The sequence below is a fragment of the Dioscorea cayenensis genome, chromosome 10 (genome assembly GCF_009730915.1).
Source record: "Dioscorea cayenensis subsp. rotundata cultivar TDr96_F1 chromosome 10, TDr96_F1_v2_PseudoChromosome.rev07_lg8_w22 25.fasta, whole genome shotgun sequence".
NCBI classification, from domain to species: Eukaryota; Viridiplantae; Streptophyta; class Magnoliopsida; order Dioscoreales; family Dioscoreaceae; genus Dioscorea; species Dioscorea cayenensis.
Window position 1 is genome coordinate 12,809,635 of NC_052480.1, and position 22,230 is coordinate 12,831,864.

A 22,230-nucleotide genomic window follows, 5' to 3' on the forward strand; every position below is an offset into this window, starting at 1 on the left:
ACGGAGTGAAGCGTTGAGGTGATCTTAGTATCTATGGCTAAATCGTGGTTAGGGATCTTCCACCTAGACCAAAGGGTTAGGTCTATATTTAGGAAGAGATTTATCACTTGGAATCAGTAGAGCTCTTTGCAACTCTATTCGAGTGCGAGGTTGAGAGGTTATCTAATCTCTCTTCCGGGACATGTATAGAGTTAGGCATAGTTGACCTTAGATTTGGGACTATGTAATAAAGGATTTCCACGACTCACCATTGCATCGATTAGGAAGCATAGTAGAGGGTTCTTGTACTTGAAACAATTATCCTACGAGGAGCATTATCAGAGTACCCCATCTTTATCGATTGCCTTACCTCCTCCTTTACTCGTGCTCTCTCACTTCTTGCTTTTACTTTTGAGAATTGAATCATTGTCACATTTATCACTATTGATCTTTCACATAGCTAAGAAGCGGATTAAGTGTATTTATTCCCTACTCCCTGTGGATTCGATACCCACTCATCCAGGATTATTACTTCGACAAACCCGTGCACTTGCGGGATATACGCAAGGGGACCTTGTCACCCGAGCAGAGATTGCCGATATTAGGTCTGCACAGGCCACATAGTATACGGAGTTCATGGCACATTTCGACACATTACAACAGATCTTAGAGCGAGACATCGGCTGGTCATTTGTCCTGTGGCCGAGGACTCCTCAGGCGCCCTTAGTTTCTCCGGTACCTCAATCCCCTATTCCGGTACCAAATGACCCACCATGTACTTCATCACCAGCAGCATCAGCAGCAGATCCAGAGTGCGGCATCAACACTTGATTTTATTTTCCTCGTCTTTTATTTCCGCATTTTATTTTGGACTTGTATACTCAGAAAAGACATTCCTTCTGAGTTTATTTTGTATCTTGAGTTGTATTCATTGTCTTATCTTTTATATAGTCGAGATATTTTTGTTTTTATTAAGCTTCACTAAACCCCCTTGTGTATGCGTGCAGATGGTCTTGTCATCATTGGAATTGAGACTTTGTCATAGGCATGGCCAAGGTATTTCGGCACTTGGCCGTGTGAGCTTCACAACCCATGGAACAACCCTCCCAAGGACTTAGCTCCATCAAATGTAACACTAGGAGTCAGGGGAGTATTGTTTTGATTGCTTCTCCCACATCTGAATCCAATTGATTTACATTATGAATGAGCTTGCATGTGTACATTAGGTACAATATACAACTTAAGTGTGGGGGGGAGTTTCATAGTGCACGCATCTCTTTTATACTAGTTTTGATTGATATACATGCTCACAGAGTTAATGGCGGTTCACCTTAGTTGCATTGATTGTATTTTTGAGTTTAGGAGAATTTTTAACATTGAATGTTTTTATGCTCTAGTTTTTGCTTTAATTTCTAGGATTTTTTGCCCGATTGACACTTGTTGCACTACTCACTCTTTGAACTCTTTTGGAAACTCATGTTTGATGTATAAGGGACTAGTTTTAGTTGTTTTTTGTGTTAATTCTGAAAAAATTTGAAAAATGAAAAGAAAGAAGAAAATAGTTTTGTTGTTTAGTTGTTCTTGCTGGGTGGAAAGAGCTACCAACTATGATTTATGAAGCTACTCTCTTAAGTCGGATACTAGTTATGCCCTAATGAGAGAAAGAGCTATCTCATGGGATGTGTGAAAGCTACCACCCCGGTAAAAAGAGCTACCACCTCGAAATTGTGAAAGCTACCTTAGCGGCCGCTTTGGAAAGGGCTACCTTCGAGGATGTGTGAAGCTTCTACCCTTTTTGAATTTTTATTACCTTTTGTAGTTAAATAAGTCCCTTATACGTAGAACTTTGAGGAGTATACTTTGGCTTGACTTGAGTTAGTTCACACACTTATACGATTTCGGATTTGGTGTCCTTTTTTATTCATGTTTTTAGCTAGAACATTGATTTTTTGTATTTAGTGTTGAAATTTTCCGTACTTTTAGAATGCACTCTTTGTATGCTTTAGTGAGCCTAAGGCCAAGAACTTGCAATATTTCCTTCGTCTATGCTTTAATGTTTTAATTTTTGCTTGAGGACAATCAAAAGCACTTTTCACAGCCGGCCGAGAAAAAAAGAAAACAGAGAATCCATACGGGCGTATGGAAATTCCATATGCCCATGTGAAAAATCTACAGGGGCACTCACACGGGCGTGTGAAATCCCGATTGCAGCCCTTTAAAAGACGATTTCAGCCCCGATTTCAGCATTTTTTTCTCCATCTTATCCCCAACTTGAGAGAGGACTGCGGCTAGGGTTTTGAGAGGTATTGCCTAGGGCTTTGGAGAGGTTCTATGGCTCTGACATCGCGCGCCATTAGGAAGAAGGTTAGTGGGAGAGCTTTCGTCGGCACCGATCCGGCGAAGTGTATCCTAGGCCGGACAAAGGGACCCTTGCGACGAGTAGAGGACTATCCACAAGACCATCACCATGAGTAACGAGGGGGTTTTCTATGGATGCTTTGTTTTTACATTCGATTTCATTGATTGTATCTAGCTCCATGTAGAGCAAAACCCCTAGTGGGTACTTGGGTATTTGTGAACCCTAGGATGTATTGGTTTCATTGAATCTCTTTATTATGCTTTCAATTAATTGATGTTTATTGTGAGTTCCAATCTTGTATACTTGATTATATGAATACTCCCCTAGAGTGACACTAGGGTTGAGAGTTCTTCTTGGTAACTCTTGTGAGTGAGTGACACACCATGAGAGTTAGACAAAGCTAGATTGGAGAGGGTTGAGAGGGTGAGTTGAGAGGTAGCGGAGCGTCCCTGATAAGTGCTTGAGTAGACATATTTTTATATGTGTTTTACGTGCATTGAGCATCATTTTTACCATGGTTTATGTCTCATATTGTGTATTTGGTGTTCTTTTCTGCATATAGGTTGTGAATGCCTTAAAGAGTAAAAAGGAAGCAAATATAGGCTATAAAGACACAATGTTGGGTGTTCTTGTTCAATTCAAGGACCAAGATACGAGAGGAGTTCATAAACGTGGAGATTTGTGCCAAGTTCCAAGAAGATTCATGTCAATTCACTAGTTGGAAGGGCACAAAGGCAGCCACATCTTCGTGTTCCTTCTCTTTGTGAAGATTGCAAGACCTTTCAATTAAATGTAGCAGTACTATAGTAAAATTACTGTTCATGCACCCGCGTGGAAATTCTTGCAGCCCACATGGGCGCGTAGAAAATCCACATGGGCGCATGGGGGCACGTGACAGGCGCGATTTTGGGCTTTAAATAGGCCGTTTGCCCTATTCTTTGGGGACTTTTGGCGAGGGTTTTCGCAAGCACTTTGAAGGCAAGGTGGCTAGGGTTTTGGAGGAGGTCTTTAGCAATATTGGGGGGCGTCCGTCACCACCTTTCGTCGATCTTCTCTTCGTCATAGCATAGAGGGAGCCTTCGGCGACCTAGCTTCGGAGAAGGATTCTTGAAGACGTTAGGCGACCCATCAAGGCCATCATCACGAATTTAAGGGGGTTTTACTTCATGGTTTTCATTGCTTTTCATTGTATTCATCATTGTTTTGTAACTTGCTCCATGGAGGGATAAACCCTAGTGGGTATTTGGGCATGTGAACCCTAGGATCTATGTTTTTGTAATAATTTGCTTTATGTTTCTCTTAAATCTGAGTTGATTTGAGTTTTAATCTTGTATTATCATTCCTTGCTTGTTTAATTAATCCTTGTGGTTGATTGGATTTGCATGATTTGTTACTTTGATGAGATAGAGGTCTCCATTAGAGTTAGAACATCAAGGTTAAAAAGGGTTGAGAGGGTGAGTCATGAGATAGTGGAGTATCCCATTTCCCTTCCGATTGAGTGTTTCCTATCTCCGTATTCCCTAAACTCTATGCAACCATATTTGGTGTGAGGCGTGAGATTGAGAGATTTCTCTGCCATGACCTTGTAGGGGGGTTAGGGATCCTTCGCCGGGAAATAGGGTTGGATCTATCTTTAGGAATCGGTTTCACTCTTAGGTGTCCCTAGAGCGTATTGCGGTCATATGGGGTGTGGGTGTTGAGATTGAGTGATTTCTCCGTCGGGACCTTGTAGGGGACTAGTACCGGTGGCTTGGAGGCAAGGGCCGGTTGTTCTTGGATTACCTCGACTAATTAGACTCAGTTTAGAAGCATTTAGTGAATCATGAGCTTCATGTTAGATCCTAGGGGGAGCATTGTCCGGATACCTCATCTTTATTGATTGAGATCTCCTTTACTTGTTTTCTTGCTCGTTTGCTTGCTTATTAATTCTCTTGCAATTAGTTCAGTTCATCACATCTATTGATTTTGACTAGATAACTAAGAAGTGGTTAATACTAATACTTCCATTCCCTGTGGATTCGACTACCCACTCACCGGGGTAATTATTACTTCGACACCCGTGCACTTGCGGTTTACACGCATATTGGGACGTGTCAATCCCCTTTCCCCTCCGGTGTAATCTATCCGCTGGGGCTTAGTCGCGAGTGCAACGGAGTGAAGCGTTGAAGTGATTTTAGCATCTAGGGCTTAATTGTGGCTAGGGATCTTTCACCTGGATCAAAGGGTTAGGTCTATACATAGGAATAGGGTTTATCATTTGGAATCCCTAGAGCTCATTGCAATTCTATACGAGTGCGAGGTGTTGAGATTGTTCGATTTCTCCTCCGGGACATGTATAGAGTTAGGCATGGTTGACCTTAGATTTGGGACTATGCAATTAAGGATTTCCACAACTTACTATTGCATTAATTAGGAAGCATAATATAGGTTTCGTGCACTTGAAACGATTGTCCTAGGCAGAACAATATCCGGGTACCCCATCTTTATCGATTGCCTTACTTTCTGCTTTACTTGTGCTCTCTTTCTTGTTGTTTTTACTTTTGAGAATTGAATCTTGTCACACATATCACTATTCATCTTCCACATTAGTTAAGAAACAACTTAAGTGTCTTTATTCCCTACTCTCTATAGATACGATACCCACTCATCTGGTATTATTACTTCGACACCCATGCAGTTGCGGTTTACAAGCATATACAGACATGTCAAGCTCATCCCGAGAAGACACAGAGGCATGTGTCTGCCCCTGTGAATAACCTGGTGACGGTCACACGCCCGTGTGTTAATTCCATACAGCCGTGTGTTTCTTTGCAGAGACTTAGAGATTTATCCAGAGGAGACACAGGGGCGTGCATCTACCATTATGGATAACCCTGTGATAAACAGACGGGCGTGGGTAATTTCCACACGCCCTTGTGGATCTCTACAGAGAGTTCTCCTCTATCCCAAGAAAACACAAGGGCGTGTGGGTGCCCCTGTGAGTGGCCTTGTGAAGATTCACGCTAGTGTGGAATTTCCACACGGGCGTATGAAACACTTAGAAATTTTTCTCGGTTGGACAAAGAAGCCACAGGGGCGTACGTCTGCCCATGTGGGTCGGGCACATGGGTGTGGGGGATTTTCACACGCCCGTGTGGATGCATTCAAAGCAAAGAGTGTGCTATCCCGAGAGGACACAGGGGCGTGCGTCTATCCCTGTGAAGCTCCCCTGTGGAGTCACACGGGCGTGGGTAATTTCCACACGTGTGTGGGGATGTACATAACTCAAAAGGATGTGATTTCCTTTATAAATCTATCAAGCCTTTCTCATTTTTACACTCCCAAACACTCAGAGAACACTCTCTCGTACTCTCCCGACTTTCCACCGCCATTTTAGGGAGATTTTACTCGAGTTTCCTGGCCGCTTTCAAAGTCTTCATCTTCATCTTGTCGGTAAACAATGTTTCTCTCTTTTCTTCGCCAACTGATAGCTGCTAGCTGCTAGCTGTCACCCCAATTGCTAGCTGCAGCCATGATTATAGTGGATAATGAATAACCTGGAAATGTTAAACAAAGAGAAATATTTAAAGCATGAAAATAATTTCAAATGAATGGAAATGTATATACAAAAAAGAAATAAAAAGAAACAAATGTGCAAAATAAAAGAAACAATGGCTAAATCAATAAGCTCTAAGTTTTCCTAGTATTCCTTGTCGGTCCCCGGCAACGGCGCCAAAAACTTGATGCATGATCCGCAAGCGCACGGAGTCGTCAAGTAATACCTCTCGTGCAAGCACGAGAGGGTCGTATTCCTTGGGCCCAAGGATCGAAGGGGTAATCTATTAATTAAAATGAAAGAACTACAAGTGGAGTCTAAAATGAGGCAAGGGTAAAGGATGCTAAAATGAAATGGTCACGGATGCGGATTCCCTAGGGGCTACTGAAGTGTATAGGATGCTAAGAATGTCATGCAATTGAAGGTTTGGACCTAGAGATTTCCTAAATTAGATCAACCCGATGGTCATGATAATTGACCCCTAATACGGTATAAGTGTTGATACAGAATTTCTTCTGATTAAATCCTCATACGATTGTATTAATGATAAGTGCTTGTGCGATAAGATTGCGAAGCGTTCTTTTCTTATGATGAGCATTACTTCTGTCAGGTTTTAGCACTAATACGTGTGTATTTATGTACTTTTATGCAGGTTGGGTTGTGAGGCCGATTATTTGTGAAAGAAGCCATTGTAGATCGTTTTACGCATTATTTGGAGGAGATCATGAGAAGGCTCAAACGCGGAGACATGAGTCGGGTTTAGAATGATAGAATGTATGCCAACCTCCTTGTATTCAAGCTAACGCAATAATTAAGAGGGACACGAAGGCAGTTACATCCTAGTATTCTGACTTGTGCATATTTAGCAAGATCTCCACCAATGTGACCGTTTATTGAAGAACCAAGACGATCTACGATGTGAACGTGTGCCCGTTTATGTTACCTCAATGAAAGCATGGATTCGGGAGTATTTCTGGACGCACTGCAGCAGGGTACTGTAGAAATCACTGTAGCAAATCAATGTAGCAGATACTGTTCATAGCCGGCCGAAGAAGGAGCAAAACAGAGGAGCCACACGGGCGTGTGGAAATTCCACACGCCCATGCGTTAATTCCACAGGCCCGTGTGGAATATCCATAGGGGCGTGTGGAATCCTGATTTCAGCCATATTTAAGGCCGATTTCAGCCCCGATTTCATTATTATTTTCTCTATCTTTTCCCTCACTTGAGAGAGGCCTGCGGCTAGGGTTTTGAGAGGTATTGGCTAGGGATTTGGAGAGGTTCTAATGCTCCAACATCGTCATCTCTTTGGAAGAAGGCTGGTAAGGGAGCCTCCGTCTGATTGATTCGGTGAGGCGTATCTTATTCCGGACAAGGGGATCTTGCGACAAGTAGAGGACTCTCCACAAAACCATCGCCACGACTATCAATGGGGTTTTCCTATGGATTGCTTTCTTTTACATTTGATTTCATTATCGTTTATATTGTGCTCCATGGAGAGCTAAACCCCTAGTGAGTACTTGGGTATTTGCGAACCCTAGGATGTATTAGTTTCATTGAATCTTTTTATTATGCTTTCAATTAATTGATGTTATTGTGAGTTCCAATCTTGAATGTTTGATTGTTTGAACACTCCCTTAGAGTGACACTAGGGTTGAGAGTTCATGTGGTAACCCTTGTGAGTGAGTGACACGTCACGAGAGTTAGACAAGGCTTTATTGGAGAGGGTTGAGAGTGTGACTCGAGAGGTATAGGAGCGTCCCCTTTCCCCTCTAGTGTGATAGATTCTACCTCTGTTGCTCGAGTTCTTTGCGGCTATAATAGAGTGAATGAGCTAAGGGATGACCCTCCATTGGGGCTTAGTTGCGAGTGCAACGGAGTGAAGCATTGAGGTGATTTTAAAATCTAGGGCTTAATTGTGGTTAGGGACCTTTCTTCTGGACCAAGGGTAAGGTCTACAATTAGGAAGAGATTTATCACATGGAATCCCTAGAGCTTAATGCAATCCTTCTTACGAGTGCGAGGTTGAGAGGTTATTCAACCTCTCCTCCGGGACATGTAGAGGATTAGGCTTGGTTAACCCTAGATTCGGGGCCATGCATTAAAGGATGTCCCTGACTCACCATTGCATTAGTTAGGAAGCATAATAGAGAGTTCTTGCACTTGAAACGATTTCCTAGGCGGATCAATACCCGGGTAGCCCATCTTTATCGATTGCCTTACCTTCTACTTTACTTTTGCTCTCTTTCCGGTTGTTTTACTTTAGAGAATTGAATCTTATCACACATATCACTATTCATCTTTCATATAGTTAAGAAGCAAATTAAGTATTTTTATTCCCTTTTCCCTGTGGATACGATACCCCACTCACTTGGGATTTATTACTTCGACAACTCTGTGCACTTGCGGGGAGTCTTGTCAATTAACAAGGGAGAAATCTTTAATTTGAGCCGGAACACAACTTGCTCTAGCCCTAATGTTGGAGAGGTACAAAATACCCGATGGTCATGGTGTATTCGTACATGAATCCCTTCCAAACTTGGTGTGTCTAGTACAAGGGCGATGATCACAGTACTAAGAACAACCTAGGAGTTGGTTTAGAGAGTTCTCATGTAAGCAACACATCAAATGCACCAAGAATGAATCACAAACACACAATAATTGCAATAGACAAAATTAGAACATCCAAATACACAAGTTCACCCCAAGATTCACCAGCATCCGGTGACCTTGGGGCCTTCTCGTCCATGCAAACAAATAAAAACAATAGGTCCATGAAAACAACTACAAATGGCATAAGAAAACTCCCTCAACAATAGAAGTGAGATGACAAGCCAAGTTAGGTGGAAAGCTTCAACGGACGCCGTGATCGGGGAGGCTTCCCTTGTAGTCTACATGCTCCTAAAGAAGAGATCGATGAAGATCTAGCCAAACCAAGCTTCTCCCTTTGATTCCCCTTCTCCAAAACGTGTGATTTTTCTTCCCCTGAACTGGTGGAAGTCGGCTCCAAGAACTCCCCAAAAAACTTTCTCCAAAAACATCCTCCCTTCTGCCCTAGAAATTCAGTCCAATATATACCCCGTCAGGTCCATATGGGCTCCATGCGGGCACATGGAGCCCGTGAAGCTCACTACCATTTTACCCAGAAAAGGTATCGAGTAGCTACAATGATTTTTGCTCCATCGCTTTCACATGATTTTTCCCGATGAGAGTTGCGAATTTCCAACAAACCTCACGAGCACTCATGCGGGCGCATGAACCCCGTGAAGCTCACAGCTGAATGCCCCGCAGCATTAATAGTGACTCCGCTATAGTGTCTGCTACAGTGCCGAAACCCCCAAAAAATGTTATTTTTGGTGTTGAATTTGTCCAATTTACATTTTTGAGCTTCGTTCGGCTCTTTTAGGATCTACAACACTGAAATAACTAATTTAGACTTAAATGGGCATCAATTCATTAAAATATACACAAATTATACAAGATTAATACATATAAAATATGTACGTTTAGGTGTTTATCAAACATCCCCACACCTAGGCGTTTGTTTTTCTCCAAGCAAACACACATGAAAGAATAGGGGCAAGAAGATAAATGGCTAAATGTACGACCTCAAGCTCAAACAGTGAAGAACCCCACAGGCATAGATGAGATGAAATCAAGAAAATGAGTTGCACAATAACAAACTCAGTAGAGATAGTCATTATTCCTCTAGAGTGCTTTCCTCGTGAGTGTGTGTATACTTCATCCCTCGGTCTCCCTATTCACGCCACATTTAATGACTACCGGTGTTAGAAATGTTGAAGATAACCTCAATGGCAAGTCAAGAGTCCTTTGGTTCATAGTCAATACTTTAGATTCTAAGTGGATGCATGACAGAGTCCAGAGCACTTTTTTTTCTTTCGAGTCCGCCTAACGTAGATTGCACAAAATATCTTATAATCTTTCAGAGGGATGCACATGCTGATTAGACACAAGAGCCACCCCACTTACTCGATTACAATCTACATAGACACATTCATGCTAAATTAGTAGAGGAATACTGACATAGCCTCATTTTTTTTAATTTTCCATTTTTTTTAAGATAACAAATATATACATGTCTCCTGAGCACCTTCATTCAAAACTTCACTTAGGGATAAAGCAAAATGAACAAAAGAACCAAAAGCTCTTAAAATACCATTGAGGGATAAATTTACCACTCTAGCACTTTAAATCAAAGCAGTGAGTTAGCTGGGGCAAACAAGGTAGAAGTTCTGTGTCAAAGTTGTGAAGAAAGAAATAGAGAGAAAACATGACTTCCTTAAAGCACAAATAACACTACAACTCATTACTATCATTCATTCATGCCAGGAGGTTCTTAACAATAAATCATAGCTATCACAGGTGAAATAAGCAGGCAAATAACCCATCCCCACCCCTAGAATCGTACATTGTGTCACGCCCCGAACCTAACCGGCCATGTGGCAACCGCCACGACGACAAGAAGTGGGTCCCATAATGGCCCATCTTTAGGTCACCGTAAGGCTCAATATAAACCTATTATCACAATTATATAGCTAGATGAAAAAATAATAATATGATCACAATAGGGTTCCCTGATACTAGGGACCCTAAACACAAGTAGCATCAACAACAGTACAACCCAAGGTTTCAGATACAACCAGAAAAGACAAATACATGAACAACATATAAAGGTCAAGTCTAGTGGATCCATAAATTTTACATGCATACTATAACAAACCTAAACAAGAAGTACAGATAAATCACTCTACTGATGCACAACACAACTCTGTCCAACGTCGCAGTCTGAAAAGATAAAAGAATGGGAGTGGTGAGTAATAGATGTTACCCAGTGAGTGGTGTCAGCATTGATATAATAGAGTGATAAAGTATTTCAAATAGTAATTCCACATGAATAGTAACATATAAAATCAATTCCAAGTATTCAACATATTAACAAATAACACAAGGTTCATCAAACGCAAATAACATTTTAAAACACAATGAACATAGCTCCAAAATACAGGCTGGCCTAAAACAATTCCCACGCTAACCGTGGCCGCAACTAGCTATGAGAACACCAAGGAGTTTTTAAAACTTTTTAAAAATTTAAAAAGTTTGCCTTTTCTTGGTGTTGGCCACTGAGATCCCCGTGTGGTGACCCTGGATTTCTCACATAAAAGAACCCCCTGTCAATGGCTCTACGCACCTCTTGACCAGGGTAAACCAGGGTTAACCACGCCGCCTCCCATCAAGCCGGACCGTGGAACCCCACACTGCAGTGTCGGACTAAAGTCCACCGTCACCATCAAAACTGAATGCCACAATATAATTCTTTCCAATTTCAAATTCAGAGAATCTATCATACAATGTTTAAACTAGGAAATGTACATCAAACCATGTTCCATTTGCATATAAATACGGAAATATACATCAAACCATATTCCATTTGCATATAAATATGGGAATGCAAGTAAACATGTTTCTTTCAAAATAAATAGGTATAAGCATTCTAGGTTTGACCATTTCAAGTAAATTTGCACTCAAAATATATATCAAGGAAACCAATTTATCATCAAATATATGTGATAAAACACATGAAGAAATACTTTAGTACTCTTATTAAATCTATACAATTATAAATTTAACCACTCACAGAACCAGTCGTCTCATCCTAAGACGCGCTCACTATTCGGAGAGTTCCTTCCCCTTAGAGGATGCTTCACCACCTAAATACAAGCAAGGAATCCAAATTCTAATGAACATAAGAATGATGGCCAAAAGAAAATGCATGAAAATACAATTATACATGTCTAATAAGAAACCTTTGGGTTTTAGGGCAAGACAACGTCATTTTGGATCCAAACGACATCTGAATGGAGTAAACCTAGTTCCAATGAGTTCAGGGCAAGGAGAGCTTCAATGTGGACCAAAGAAATACTGTAAAAGACTCAAAATTTTCGGTGCTACAATAAGTTCGAGGTTGCTACAGTAAAACCGACCCTTATACTATGGTTTTCTTCCAATTTACAACACTAAATCAAAATATTTCTTCAACAACATTCCCATACATGAATCATATATCATTGGCTTCAATTTGAGCCTATAAATCACTAATTCCATGGAGAATTCAAAGTTTTTATACATTTCTAAAAACAAGAAAATACGGGAAAAATACAAAATAAAAACATTGGATCTAAGGCTTACAAGATTTAGGAGTGAGGGAGGAAGGAGTTTGGTATTTGAGTTCGCCGGAAATTCTCACCGGAAAAAAAAATTCTTCTAAGGTTGTGGTCGGCCAAAGAAGAAGTGAAGAAGGAAAACAAAGGAAGAAGAAGGAGACAGGTTTCTCTCTTTCTTTTCCTTTTTTTTTAAAAAAAATATATATAGGAAATGACCTAATTTCCCTCTTAATAGAAAAATCATAGAAAATGGATCCAAATGACGGAATTGCCCCCGATTTTTCACACAAAAGCTACTATGCAAACATGCATAATGCCACTACTACTAAATGACCATTTTACCCCTAATACAAACATAAAAATCTAAATAGGCCCGAGGTCTAAATCAGGACAGGGTACAACACTCTACCCTCAAAAAAATTTTGTCCTCAAAATTTCAGCTTACCAAACTCACTGAATAAATGTGGATGCTTCTTTCTCATGAACCGTTCAGGTTCCCAAGTCAACTCCTCAAACTGATCATTTTTCCAAAAAACTTTTACAACTAGCACCACCTTTCCTCGAAGCACTTTTTCTAGACGATCAAGGATACAAACAGGCCTTACTTCAAAAGTCAAAACTTCTCGAAGTTCTACTGGAGGTGTTTCAAGTGCATACGACGGATCTGGTACATACTTCTTCAACAACGAAACATGGAAAACATTATGGATCTTCTCTAACTCTGGTGGTAACTGTAATCTATAAGCTACTGGCCCAATTCTTTCAAGTATCAATAATGGCCCAATATAGCGAGGATTTAACTTTTCCCTGCTATAGAACCGAATTACTCCCTTCCAAGATGATATCTTCAAGAAAACTTTGTCACCAACTTGGAACTCTAAATCTCTTCTCCTGTTATCAGCATAGCTCTTTTGCCGGTCTTCGGCTGCCTTTAACCTATCTGGAATTACCTTCACTTTTTCTATTGTTACCTCAATTAGTTCCACACTTTGCAACTTTCTTTCACCAACTTCATTCCAACAGAGGGGTGTTCGACACTTACACCCATATAAAGCTCCATAAGGAGCCATACCAATACTTGCGTGGAAGCTATTATTATAAGTAAACTCCACTAGAGGTAAGTGCTTGTCCCAACTTCCTAGGAAATCAAGAACACAAGCCCTCAGCATATCCTCAAGTGTCTGGATCGTATGCTCTGATTGGCCATCTGTCTGAGGATGGTATGCAGTACTGAATCTCAAAGTTGTCCCGAGAGCCTGATAAAACTTAGGCCAAAACTGAGATGTAAATCTCAGGGCACGATCAGACACAATTGAAATAGGTACTCCGTGGAGTTTAACAATTTTGTTTATAAATAGCTTCGCTAACCTCCCTAAAGAGTATTTGGTATGAATGGGCAGAAAATGGGCTGATTTTGTCAAACGGTCCACAATAACCCACACAGCATCATGCCCCTGAAGAGTACGCGGTAGCCCAACCACAAAATCCATATTAATACTTCCACTCTAGAACAGACAAAGGTTGTCATAGTCCCGCTGGCTGTTGATGTTCTGCTTTTACTTGCTGACAAACTAAGCATCTTCCTACAAATTCTGCAATTTCACGCATCATTCCAGACCACCAATAATTTTCCCTGATCGTACGATACATCTTAGTGTTGTCTGGGTGTATAGCATAGGCTGAGGAGTGAGGTTCTTCTAGAATAGCACTTATGAGTCCTACATCTCTTGGAATACATACTCTTCCCTGAAATACCAAAATACCATCACTGCAAAGCCCAAAACCTCTAGGTTCACCTTTTTCTAGTCTCTGTATTTCCTTCATTAACTCCTTATCTGTTCTCTGAGATTTCTGAATATGCTCCAGTAATGATGGTCTCACCACAAAAGTTGCCAACAAAACTCCCTTTGGCTCGATCTTAAATTTCACATCCATATCTCGAAGAGCTACAAGTTGAAACCGATAAGATGATGTAGCAGAAACTAAAAAAGTGGAAGTTTTCCTACTTAGAGCATCTGCTACCACATTGGCCTTCCCTGGATGGTACTCTATCGCCAAATCATAGTCCTTGATCAACTTTAGCATCTTCATTGCCTCAAGTTCAGCTCCTTCTGAGTAAATAAATTCTTTAAACCCTTATGATCGGTGTAAATCAAGCATTTCAATCCATAAAGATAATATCGCCAAATCTTTAGGGCAAAAACCACTACTGCTAAGACCCTGTCGTGAAGCAACACTGAACACTACAAACTCTTTACCACTAGTAGGTAGAGTAAGTAATGGCGCTGAAGTCAGGCGGCTCTTCAATTCTTGGAAGCTGCTCTCACACTTCTCATCCCAAACAAACTTTACCTCCTTTCTAGTCAACCATGATAAAGGTGCAGCAATATGAGAAAACCCCTCCACAAAAAGCCGATAATAACCCGCCAAACCAAGGAAACTTTGAACTTCAGACACACTCTTTGGTTGTTCCCAATCAATGATTGCTTCAACTTTCTTTCTATCCACTCTGATTCCTTCTCCAGATACCACATGTCCAAGGAAGACCACTTCATGTAACCAAAACTCACACTTTGAGAATTTAGCATAAACCTTCTCTTCTGGAAGGATTTGCAATACTGTACGTAAATATTGTGCATGCTCTTCTTTAGTTGCTGAGTAGATCAAAATGTCATCAATAAAGATAATTACAAACTTGTCTAGATAAGGTCTGAAGACTGTGTTCATTAGATCCATAAAAGCACTGGGCATTAGTCAGACCGAAAGGCTTGACCAAAAATTCATAATGCCCATATCACATGCGAAATGTTGTCTTCGGCACATCACTTTCCTTAATCTTCAACTGATGATAGCCAGACCGAAGATCAATCTTCGAAAACACTCTTGCCCCACACAACTAATCAAATAAATCATCAATTCTAGGTAAAGGGTACTTATTCTTTATAGTCACCTTGTTCAACTGCCGATAGTCTATAAACAATCTGAAGGAACCATCCTTCTTCTTCACGAAGAGAACTGGCGCACTGACAAGGATCCTCTTGCGTATATCCCGCAAGTGCACGACTTTGTCAAAGTAATAATCCCGGATGAGCGGGTATCGTATCCACAGGGAGTAGGAAATAAAAACACTTAATTCGCTTCTTAGCTATGTGAAAGATAAATAGTGATATGTGTGACAATGATTCAATTCTCAAAGTAAAAACAACAAGTAAGAGAGCACAAGTAAAGGTGAAGGTAAGGCAATCGATAAAGATGGGGTACCCGGATATTGCTCCGCCTAGGACAATCATTTCAAGTGCAAGAACCCTGTATGATGCTTCCTAATCAATGCAAGTGAGTCATGGAAATCCTTAATTACATAATCCCAAATCTAAGGTCAACTATGTGTAACTCTATACATCTCCCGGAGGAGTGATTGAATAACCTCTCAACTTCACACTCGCATAGAATTGCAATAAGATCTAGGGATTCCAAGTGATAAATCTCTTCCTAAATATAGACCTAACCATTTGGTCCAGGCAGGAGGTCCCTAACCATGATTAAGCCCTAGATACTAAGATCACCTCAACGCTTCACTCCATTGCACGCGTAACTAAGCCCCAGCGGAGGGTCATCCCTTAGACCATTCACTCTATTATGGCCATAAAGAACTCGAGGAACGGAGGTAGAATCTATCACGTCAGAGGGGAAAGGGGACGCTCATGTACCTCTCGACTCACCCTCTCAACCCTCTCCAACCTAGCTTTATCTAACACTCGTGGTGTGTCACTCATTCACAAGGTTACCAACAAGAACTCTCAACTCTAGTGTCACTCTAGGGGAGTATTCACACAATCAAGCATTCAAGGTTGGAACTCACAATAAACATCAATTAATTGAAAGCATAATAAAGAGATTCAATGAAATGAATACATCCTAGGGTTCACAAATACTCAAGTACCGACTAGGGGTTTAGCTCTCCATGGAGCTAAGTACAATCAAATAAATAGAATGTAAAAGCAATGAATCCATAGAAAACCCCCTCGATAGTCGTGTCGATGGTCTTGTGGAATGTCCTCCACTCATCGTCCAAAGATCTCCTTGTCCGGTATAGGATACGCCTCGACAGAAGCTCCCCTACCAACCTTCTTCCAAAGAGATGACGATGTCAGAGTTGTAGAACCTCTCCAAAACCCTAGCCAATACCTCTCAAAACCCTAGCCGAAACCCTCTCTCAAGTTGGGGAAAAGATGGAGAAAAGAATCCTGAAATCGGCGCTCAATCGGCTTTAAATAGGGCTGGAATCGGGGATCCACATGCCCCTGTGGATTTTCACACGGACGTGTGGAATTTCCAAACGCCCGTGTGGATTCTCTGTTCTGCAGTTTTCTAGGCCGGCTATGAACAGTGCTACTATAGTACTTTGCTGAAGTGTTCTGCTACATTATCCGGCCTGAAATACTTCCCGAATCCATACTTTCATCGAGGTAACGCAAACGGGCACACGTTCACGTCGTAGATCGCTTTGCTTCTTCAATGATGGAAAAGTTGGTGGAGATCTTGTTCTATATGCATAAGTCGGAATGCTTGAGTATAGTGCCCTTGTGCCCCTCCAAATGGTTATGCTAACTCAAATACGAGGAGGTTAGCACACACTCTAGCATCTCACACCCGACCTATGTCTTCGCGTTTGAACCTTAGCAAGATTTCCTCCAAAATCAGTGCATTATGATCCACATTGGCTTCATTCCTTCATAATTGGCCTCACAACCCTACCTGCATAAAAGTAACATAAAAACACACATATTAGTGTAAAAACCCGAGAAAGGTAATGCTTAACATAAAGAACGAATGCTTCACATTCATATCGCACAAGCACTTATCACGCACCCCAGGGTGACACACTCGGGCATATAAACCCCTTATCAACCAAATCCTGCAACTGTACTTTCAGCTCCTTAAGTTCTATTGGTACCATACGATACGGAGGAATAGATATTGGAGCAATACCCGGTAGCAAATCAATAACAAACTCAAACTCTCGATCTAGAGGCAATCTAGGCAATTCCTCAGGAAATACATCCTTGAACACCTGAATAATAGGAACATCATTGAGGTTTGGTGCAACAATTCTTGTATCTACTATGTGAGCCAAGTATCCCTCACATCCCTTGTACACAAGTTTCCATGCTTCAATAGAAGATATCACACAATTCGAAAGAACCTTCCTTTCACTCTCAAACACAATACTCGGTCCATGAGAGGTTTGTAAAGTTACTTCCTTCCTGAAGCAGTTAATGGAAGCCTTATGCCTGTTTAACCAGTCCATACCAAGTATGGCATCAAAATCTCGCATCTCCAAAGGAATCAGATCTGCCTCAAAATCTACACCCTTCACTTTGATAGGACATCCCTGAAAAACTACCTCCCAGATAATCTCTTCACCCAGAGGTGTTTGGATCAAAAGTTCACAGTCTAATGGGGAGGCTATCCTATCGGCATGACATGAGAATGCAGTGCTAAGAAAAGATCTCTCTGATCTTGAGTCTATCTTGAGGCTATCCTATCGGCATGACATGAGAATGCAGTGCTAAGAAAAGATCTCTCTGATCTCTCTAATAGAGGGTTCTTGCACTTGAAACAATTATCCTAGGTGGAGCATTATCCGGGTACCACATCTTTATCGATTATCTTACCCCCTTCTTTACTTTTGCTCTCTTACTTGTTGTTTTTACTATTGAGAATTGAATCATTATCACACTCATCATCATTGATCTTTTACATAGCTAAGAATCGAATTAAGTATTATTATTCCCTACTCCCTGTGGATTCGATACCCGCTCACTCGGGATTATTACTTCGACAAACCCGTGCACTTGCGGGATATACGCAAGGGGACCTTGTCAACGGCTACCTGAAGATGGGGCCATTGTAGGACCCACTTCTTGTCATCATGGCGGTTGCCATGTGCCTGGTTAGGTTCGGGCACACGTTCACATCGTGGATCACTTGCTTCTTCAATGATAGGCATGTTGGTGGAGCTCTTGTTCTATGTGCATAAGTCGGAATGCTCGAGTGTGACTTCCTTTATGCCCCTCCAATTGGATGTGCCAAACTCAAATACGAGGAGGTTGGCACACACTCTAGCATCTCACACCCGACCTATGTCTTCGCGTTTGAACCGTAGTAAGATTTCCTCCAAAATCAGTGCATTGTGCTCCACATTGGCTTTTTTTCTTCATACTCGCCCTCACAACCCTTACTGCACGAAAGTAACCTAAAAACACACGTATTAGTGTAAAAACCCGAGAAAATTAATGCTCAGCATAAGGAATGAACGGTTCGCATTCATATTGCACAAGCACTTATCAAACTCCCCCACACTTAAGCTTTTGCTTGTTCTTAAGCAAAAATTAAAACGTTATGTGCATCAATGAAGAAAATATTGAAAGTGCTTCACCATAGGTTCACCAAAGTATACAAAGAGAGCATTCTACAAGTGAGGGAAATTTCAACACTAAATATGAAAGATCAAAGCTCTAGCTAAAAACTTGAATCAAAAAGGACAACAAACCCGAAATCATGTACGTGTGTGAACTCACTCAAAACTACCCAAGGTATACTCCTCAAAGTTCTAAGTACAAGGGACTTATTTATCTACAAAAGTGACAACAATTTCAAAGATTGTAGTAGCTTCACACATCCTCTAAGGTAGCCCTCTCCAAAGCGGCCGCTAAGGTGGCTTTCACACTTTCGAGGTGGTAGCTCTTTCTACCAGAGTGGTAGCTTTCACTCATCCTATGAGATAGCTCTTTCTCTCATTAGGGCATAGCTAGTATCCGACTTATGAGAGTAGCTTCATACTTCATAGGTGGTAGCTCTTTCCACCCAACAAGCACAAATAAACAATAAAACTATTTTGTTTTTTCTTTTCATTTTCCATATTTTTTTTTAGAATTTAACACAAGAAACAACTACAAGTAGTCCCTTTAACATCGAACATGAGTTTCCACTAGAGTTTAAAGAGTGAGTAGTGCACTAAGTGTAAATCGGGCAAAAATTCCTAGAAATTCAAGCAAGAACTAGAGCATGAAAACATTCAATGTTAAAAATTTTCCAAAACTCAAGAATATAATCATTGCATGTGTGCACTATGAAACTCCCCCCCACACTTAAGTTGTACATTCTCCCCAATGTACACATGAAAGCTCACTCAAAATGTATATTATTCAAAAGCAAATGTGGGAGAAGCAATCAAAATAATACTCCCCTGACTCCTAGTGTTGCGTTTGATGAAGCAAATTCCATGGGAGTAGTGTTCCGACTGGTTGTGAAGCTAACAAGGCCAAGTGCTTCAGCACCTTGGTCGTGCCCATGACTAAGTTTTAATTCCCAAGATGACAAGACCATCTGCACGCATACACGAGGGGGTTGAGTGAAGCTCAATAAAACAAAATATCTCAAGTATATATAAAAGATAGACAATGAATACAACTCAAGATGAAAAATGAAAATAAATTCAGAAGGAGTATCCTTCTGAATGAACAAGTCTAAAATAAAATGCATAAAAGAAAAAGAACTAAAAGTCAAATGCCGGTGTCACCCTCGAGCTCTGGTGCTGCTGCTGCTTCTGGTGAAGACGCACATGGTGGGTCCACCGGTGCCGGGGTAAGGGATGAGGATGCCGGAGGAACTGATGGTCTGGATCTCAATAGATCTCGTAGAAAGTTGAACCGGGCCATAAGATCTGTATACTGAGCTGACTGTATAGCGCAGAGCTCCGCCATCTCGGTCTGAATCTCTCTCACAACGCTCTCAAGCCTCTTAATACGGTCATAAGCTCGAGGACCCTGTGCTGGGGGAGGTCTGGGAATCTGCGGGGAACCCTCCGCAGTAAGTACTTCGCTCCTGGCGGTCTCTAAGGTAGCTGTAGTAAGAATATAGACCCCTGGCCCACATCTCCGTACCAACCCCATCATCCTGATCGTATCAAACGCAAGAGGGGTATTCTCTCAGCACCACGTAATGTAGGGGCCAGCAAATAATAAACCCACTCTCACAGACTGACCCTGGTACCTCAGAATATCTGCTAATATGCACCATAAGTGAATCGGCACATTGCGGGCCATGGAGTATAAAAAGAGAAGATCCTGCTTGGTCAGAGCAGATGTGTTATGGACTCGACCTGACACAGACCTCCTGATAAATGCGTGTAAATACCTGTAGCTCGACCGGGATAGGCTAGTGGACTTCGACAACCCCGGTTCATACTCCCCATGTCCACACAGAATCCTATACGCATGATGTGGAGTCACTGATACCGGAAAATCCGCCGGTAATCGTCCATACTCCCCTGTACCTGTATAAGCGATATCGTACAGGCCCGTCCGAATCAAAAACTCAGTGACACTCATGGAAAATGGATGTCCGAATGCCCGAAACTGTATAGCATCCATAGTGTCAAAACTCCCATGCATCAACTGAAACTCATAAGACGCTAAAACCTCAAGCATCAATGCGCGGTAAGCTGGCTCACTAATCGTCAGTAGCCTCCTCCAGCTTCCTACTGCTAGCATCTCATCAATTTCATTAGTCAGCTCGTCACCCCACTGAATATCTCTCAGCACTTGCAAATCCGCGAAACAAGTCTGACCAAAACCAAGTGCTGAAAGTCTCTCAAATCGAGCCTGATGCTCGGGATTTGAGAAATCCAAGTGTAGTGGCTCGAGTGGGGTGACTCTGAGATGCTTTACTTCATTCTTCTTCATGCGAGGTGCCATATCTGTCGTACAAAAGAAGAAAACGATCAAAGAAGCTCAAAAGCAGTATACTATAGAATTCCACACAGGCTTGTGGAAATTACCCACGCCCGTGTGGATCTGCAGGACGTGAAAGTCCCGCATGGGTGAACAACAACTCTCAAAAATTCAACTTAGAACCGCATCCAGATGCTTTCTAAATATACACCATGCATTGTAAAAATGAAAATTCACAATTAAAGATATTTAATCTGTGAAAAACAAGAGTTTGCAAAGAAAAGAGGATAAGAAGGTTACCGAAGAAATAAATGTGAAAACTTTGAAAATCAGTACGATATGTGAAGCAAAATCCTCCAAAACGACGATGATCGGTCGAAAAGATGATCAGAAGTAGTTTTCAGGCGACTAGAGATGAAGAATGAGATGGATCACAAGGTTTTAAGGAAAAAATCGCGTCTCTTGGAATTTTGTGCATCCACACGGGCATGTGGAAATTCCCCACGCCCGTGCGCTTCATTACAAGAGAGCCACATGAGTGCACGCACACCCCTGTGCGCTCTTGGGAAAACACTCCTTCGACTCTGACTACTCTCGCATGGGCGTGTGGAAAATATCCACGCCCGTGCGTCCGACCCACAAGGGCAGCCACACGCCCCTGTGTCTTCTCTGGACATCCGAGAAAAATACCAAGTGTTCCACACGCCCGTGCGGAAATTCCGCACGGGCGTGGACATTCACATGGCCATCTCGTAGGGGCAGCCACATGCCCCTATGTTTTCTCGGGATGGAGAGAACTCCTCTGCAGAGTTTCGCACGGGTGTGTGGAAATTATCCACGCATAGGCTGTGTGCTATCGGGATAATCTGCCCAACTCTGCAGGAATTCACATGCCCGTGAGGAAATTACCCACGGGCGTGTGACAATCGCATGGTCGTTCACAGGGGCAGCCGCACGCCCCTGTGCCTTTTCTAGATGAGCTCGCAGTGCAACTCCACGGGCGTGTGGAAATTCCACACGCCCGTGTGTTTTCTCTGGATGACTTAGAAAAATCTGCAGGCTCTGCAGAAGATTTCTGAACATGTTTACACACTCAGAGCCTGCTCTATTATGCAATTTTTACCAGTGAAAAACATGAAATAGAGCTCAAACGGCCAAACTTCGCCAATTCCACATGAAAATACACGATGAATACTCAAAGCCCACAAGAAAATCGCAGCACAAGCATCTAAAAATCAAGACACAAACACTTAACAAATTATTCATGCAAACAACCTAACTAAAAGATAAGAAAACAGTAAACACTTGGGTTTCCTCCCAAGAAGGGCTTGTTTAACGTCACTTAGCTTGACGTACCTTGTCTTACCTCACGGAGGCTTGAAAAGAGTATGCTTCTCCCGACTAGACATTGCATAGCTACTTAAACCAAAAATTTGCTTG

At 41.7% G+C, this 22,230-nt stretch overlaps 2 protein-coding genes across 2 annotated transcripts; both read right to left on the bottom strand.

The window, feature by feature from the left end:
• Positions 1–13,579: 13,579 nt before the first annotated feature.
• On the bottom strand, positions 13,580–14,146 carry LOC120270302. The gene has a single exon (XM_039277317.1). It carries the CDS (start codon positions 14,144–14,146, stop codon positions 13,580–13,582), a length of 567 nt encoding a protein of 188 aa, XP_039133251.1.
• A 45-nt stretch (positions 14,147–14,191) lies between these two features.
• LOC120270303 (uncharacterized mitochondrial protein AtMg00860-like) lies at positions 14,192–14,806 on the bottom strand. Its single transcript, XM_039277318.1, has one exon. The coding sequence runs from the start codon at positions 14,804–14,806 to the stop codon at positions 14,192–14,194; it is 615 nt and encodes a 204-aa protein (XP_039133252.1).
• Between the last annotated feature and the right edge of the window lie 7,424 nt (positions 14,807–22,230).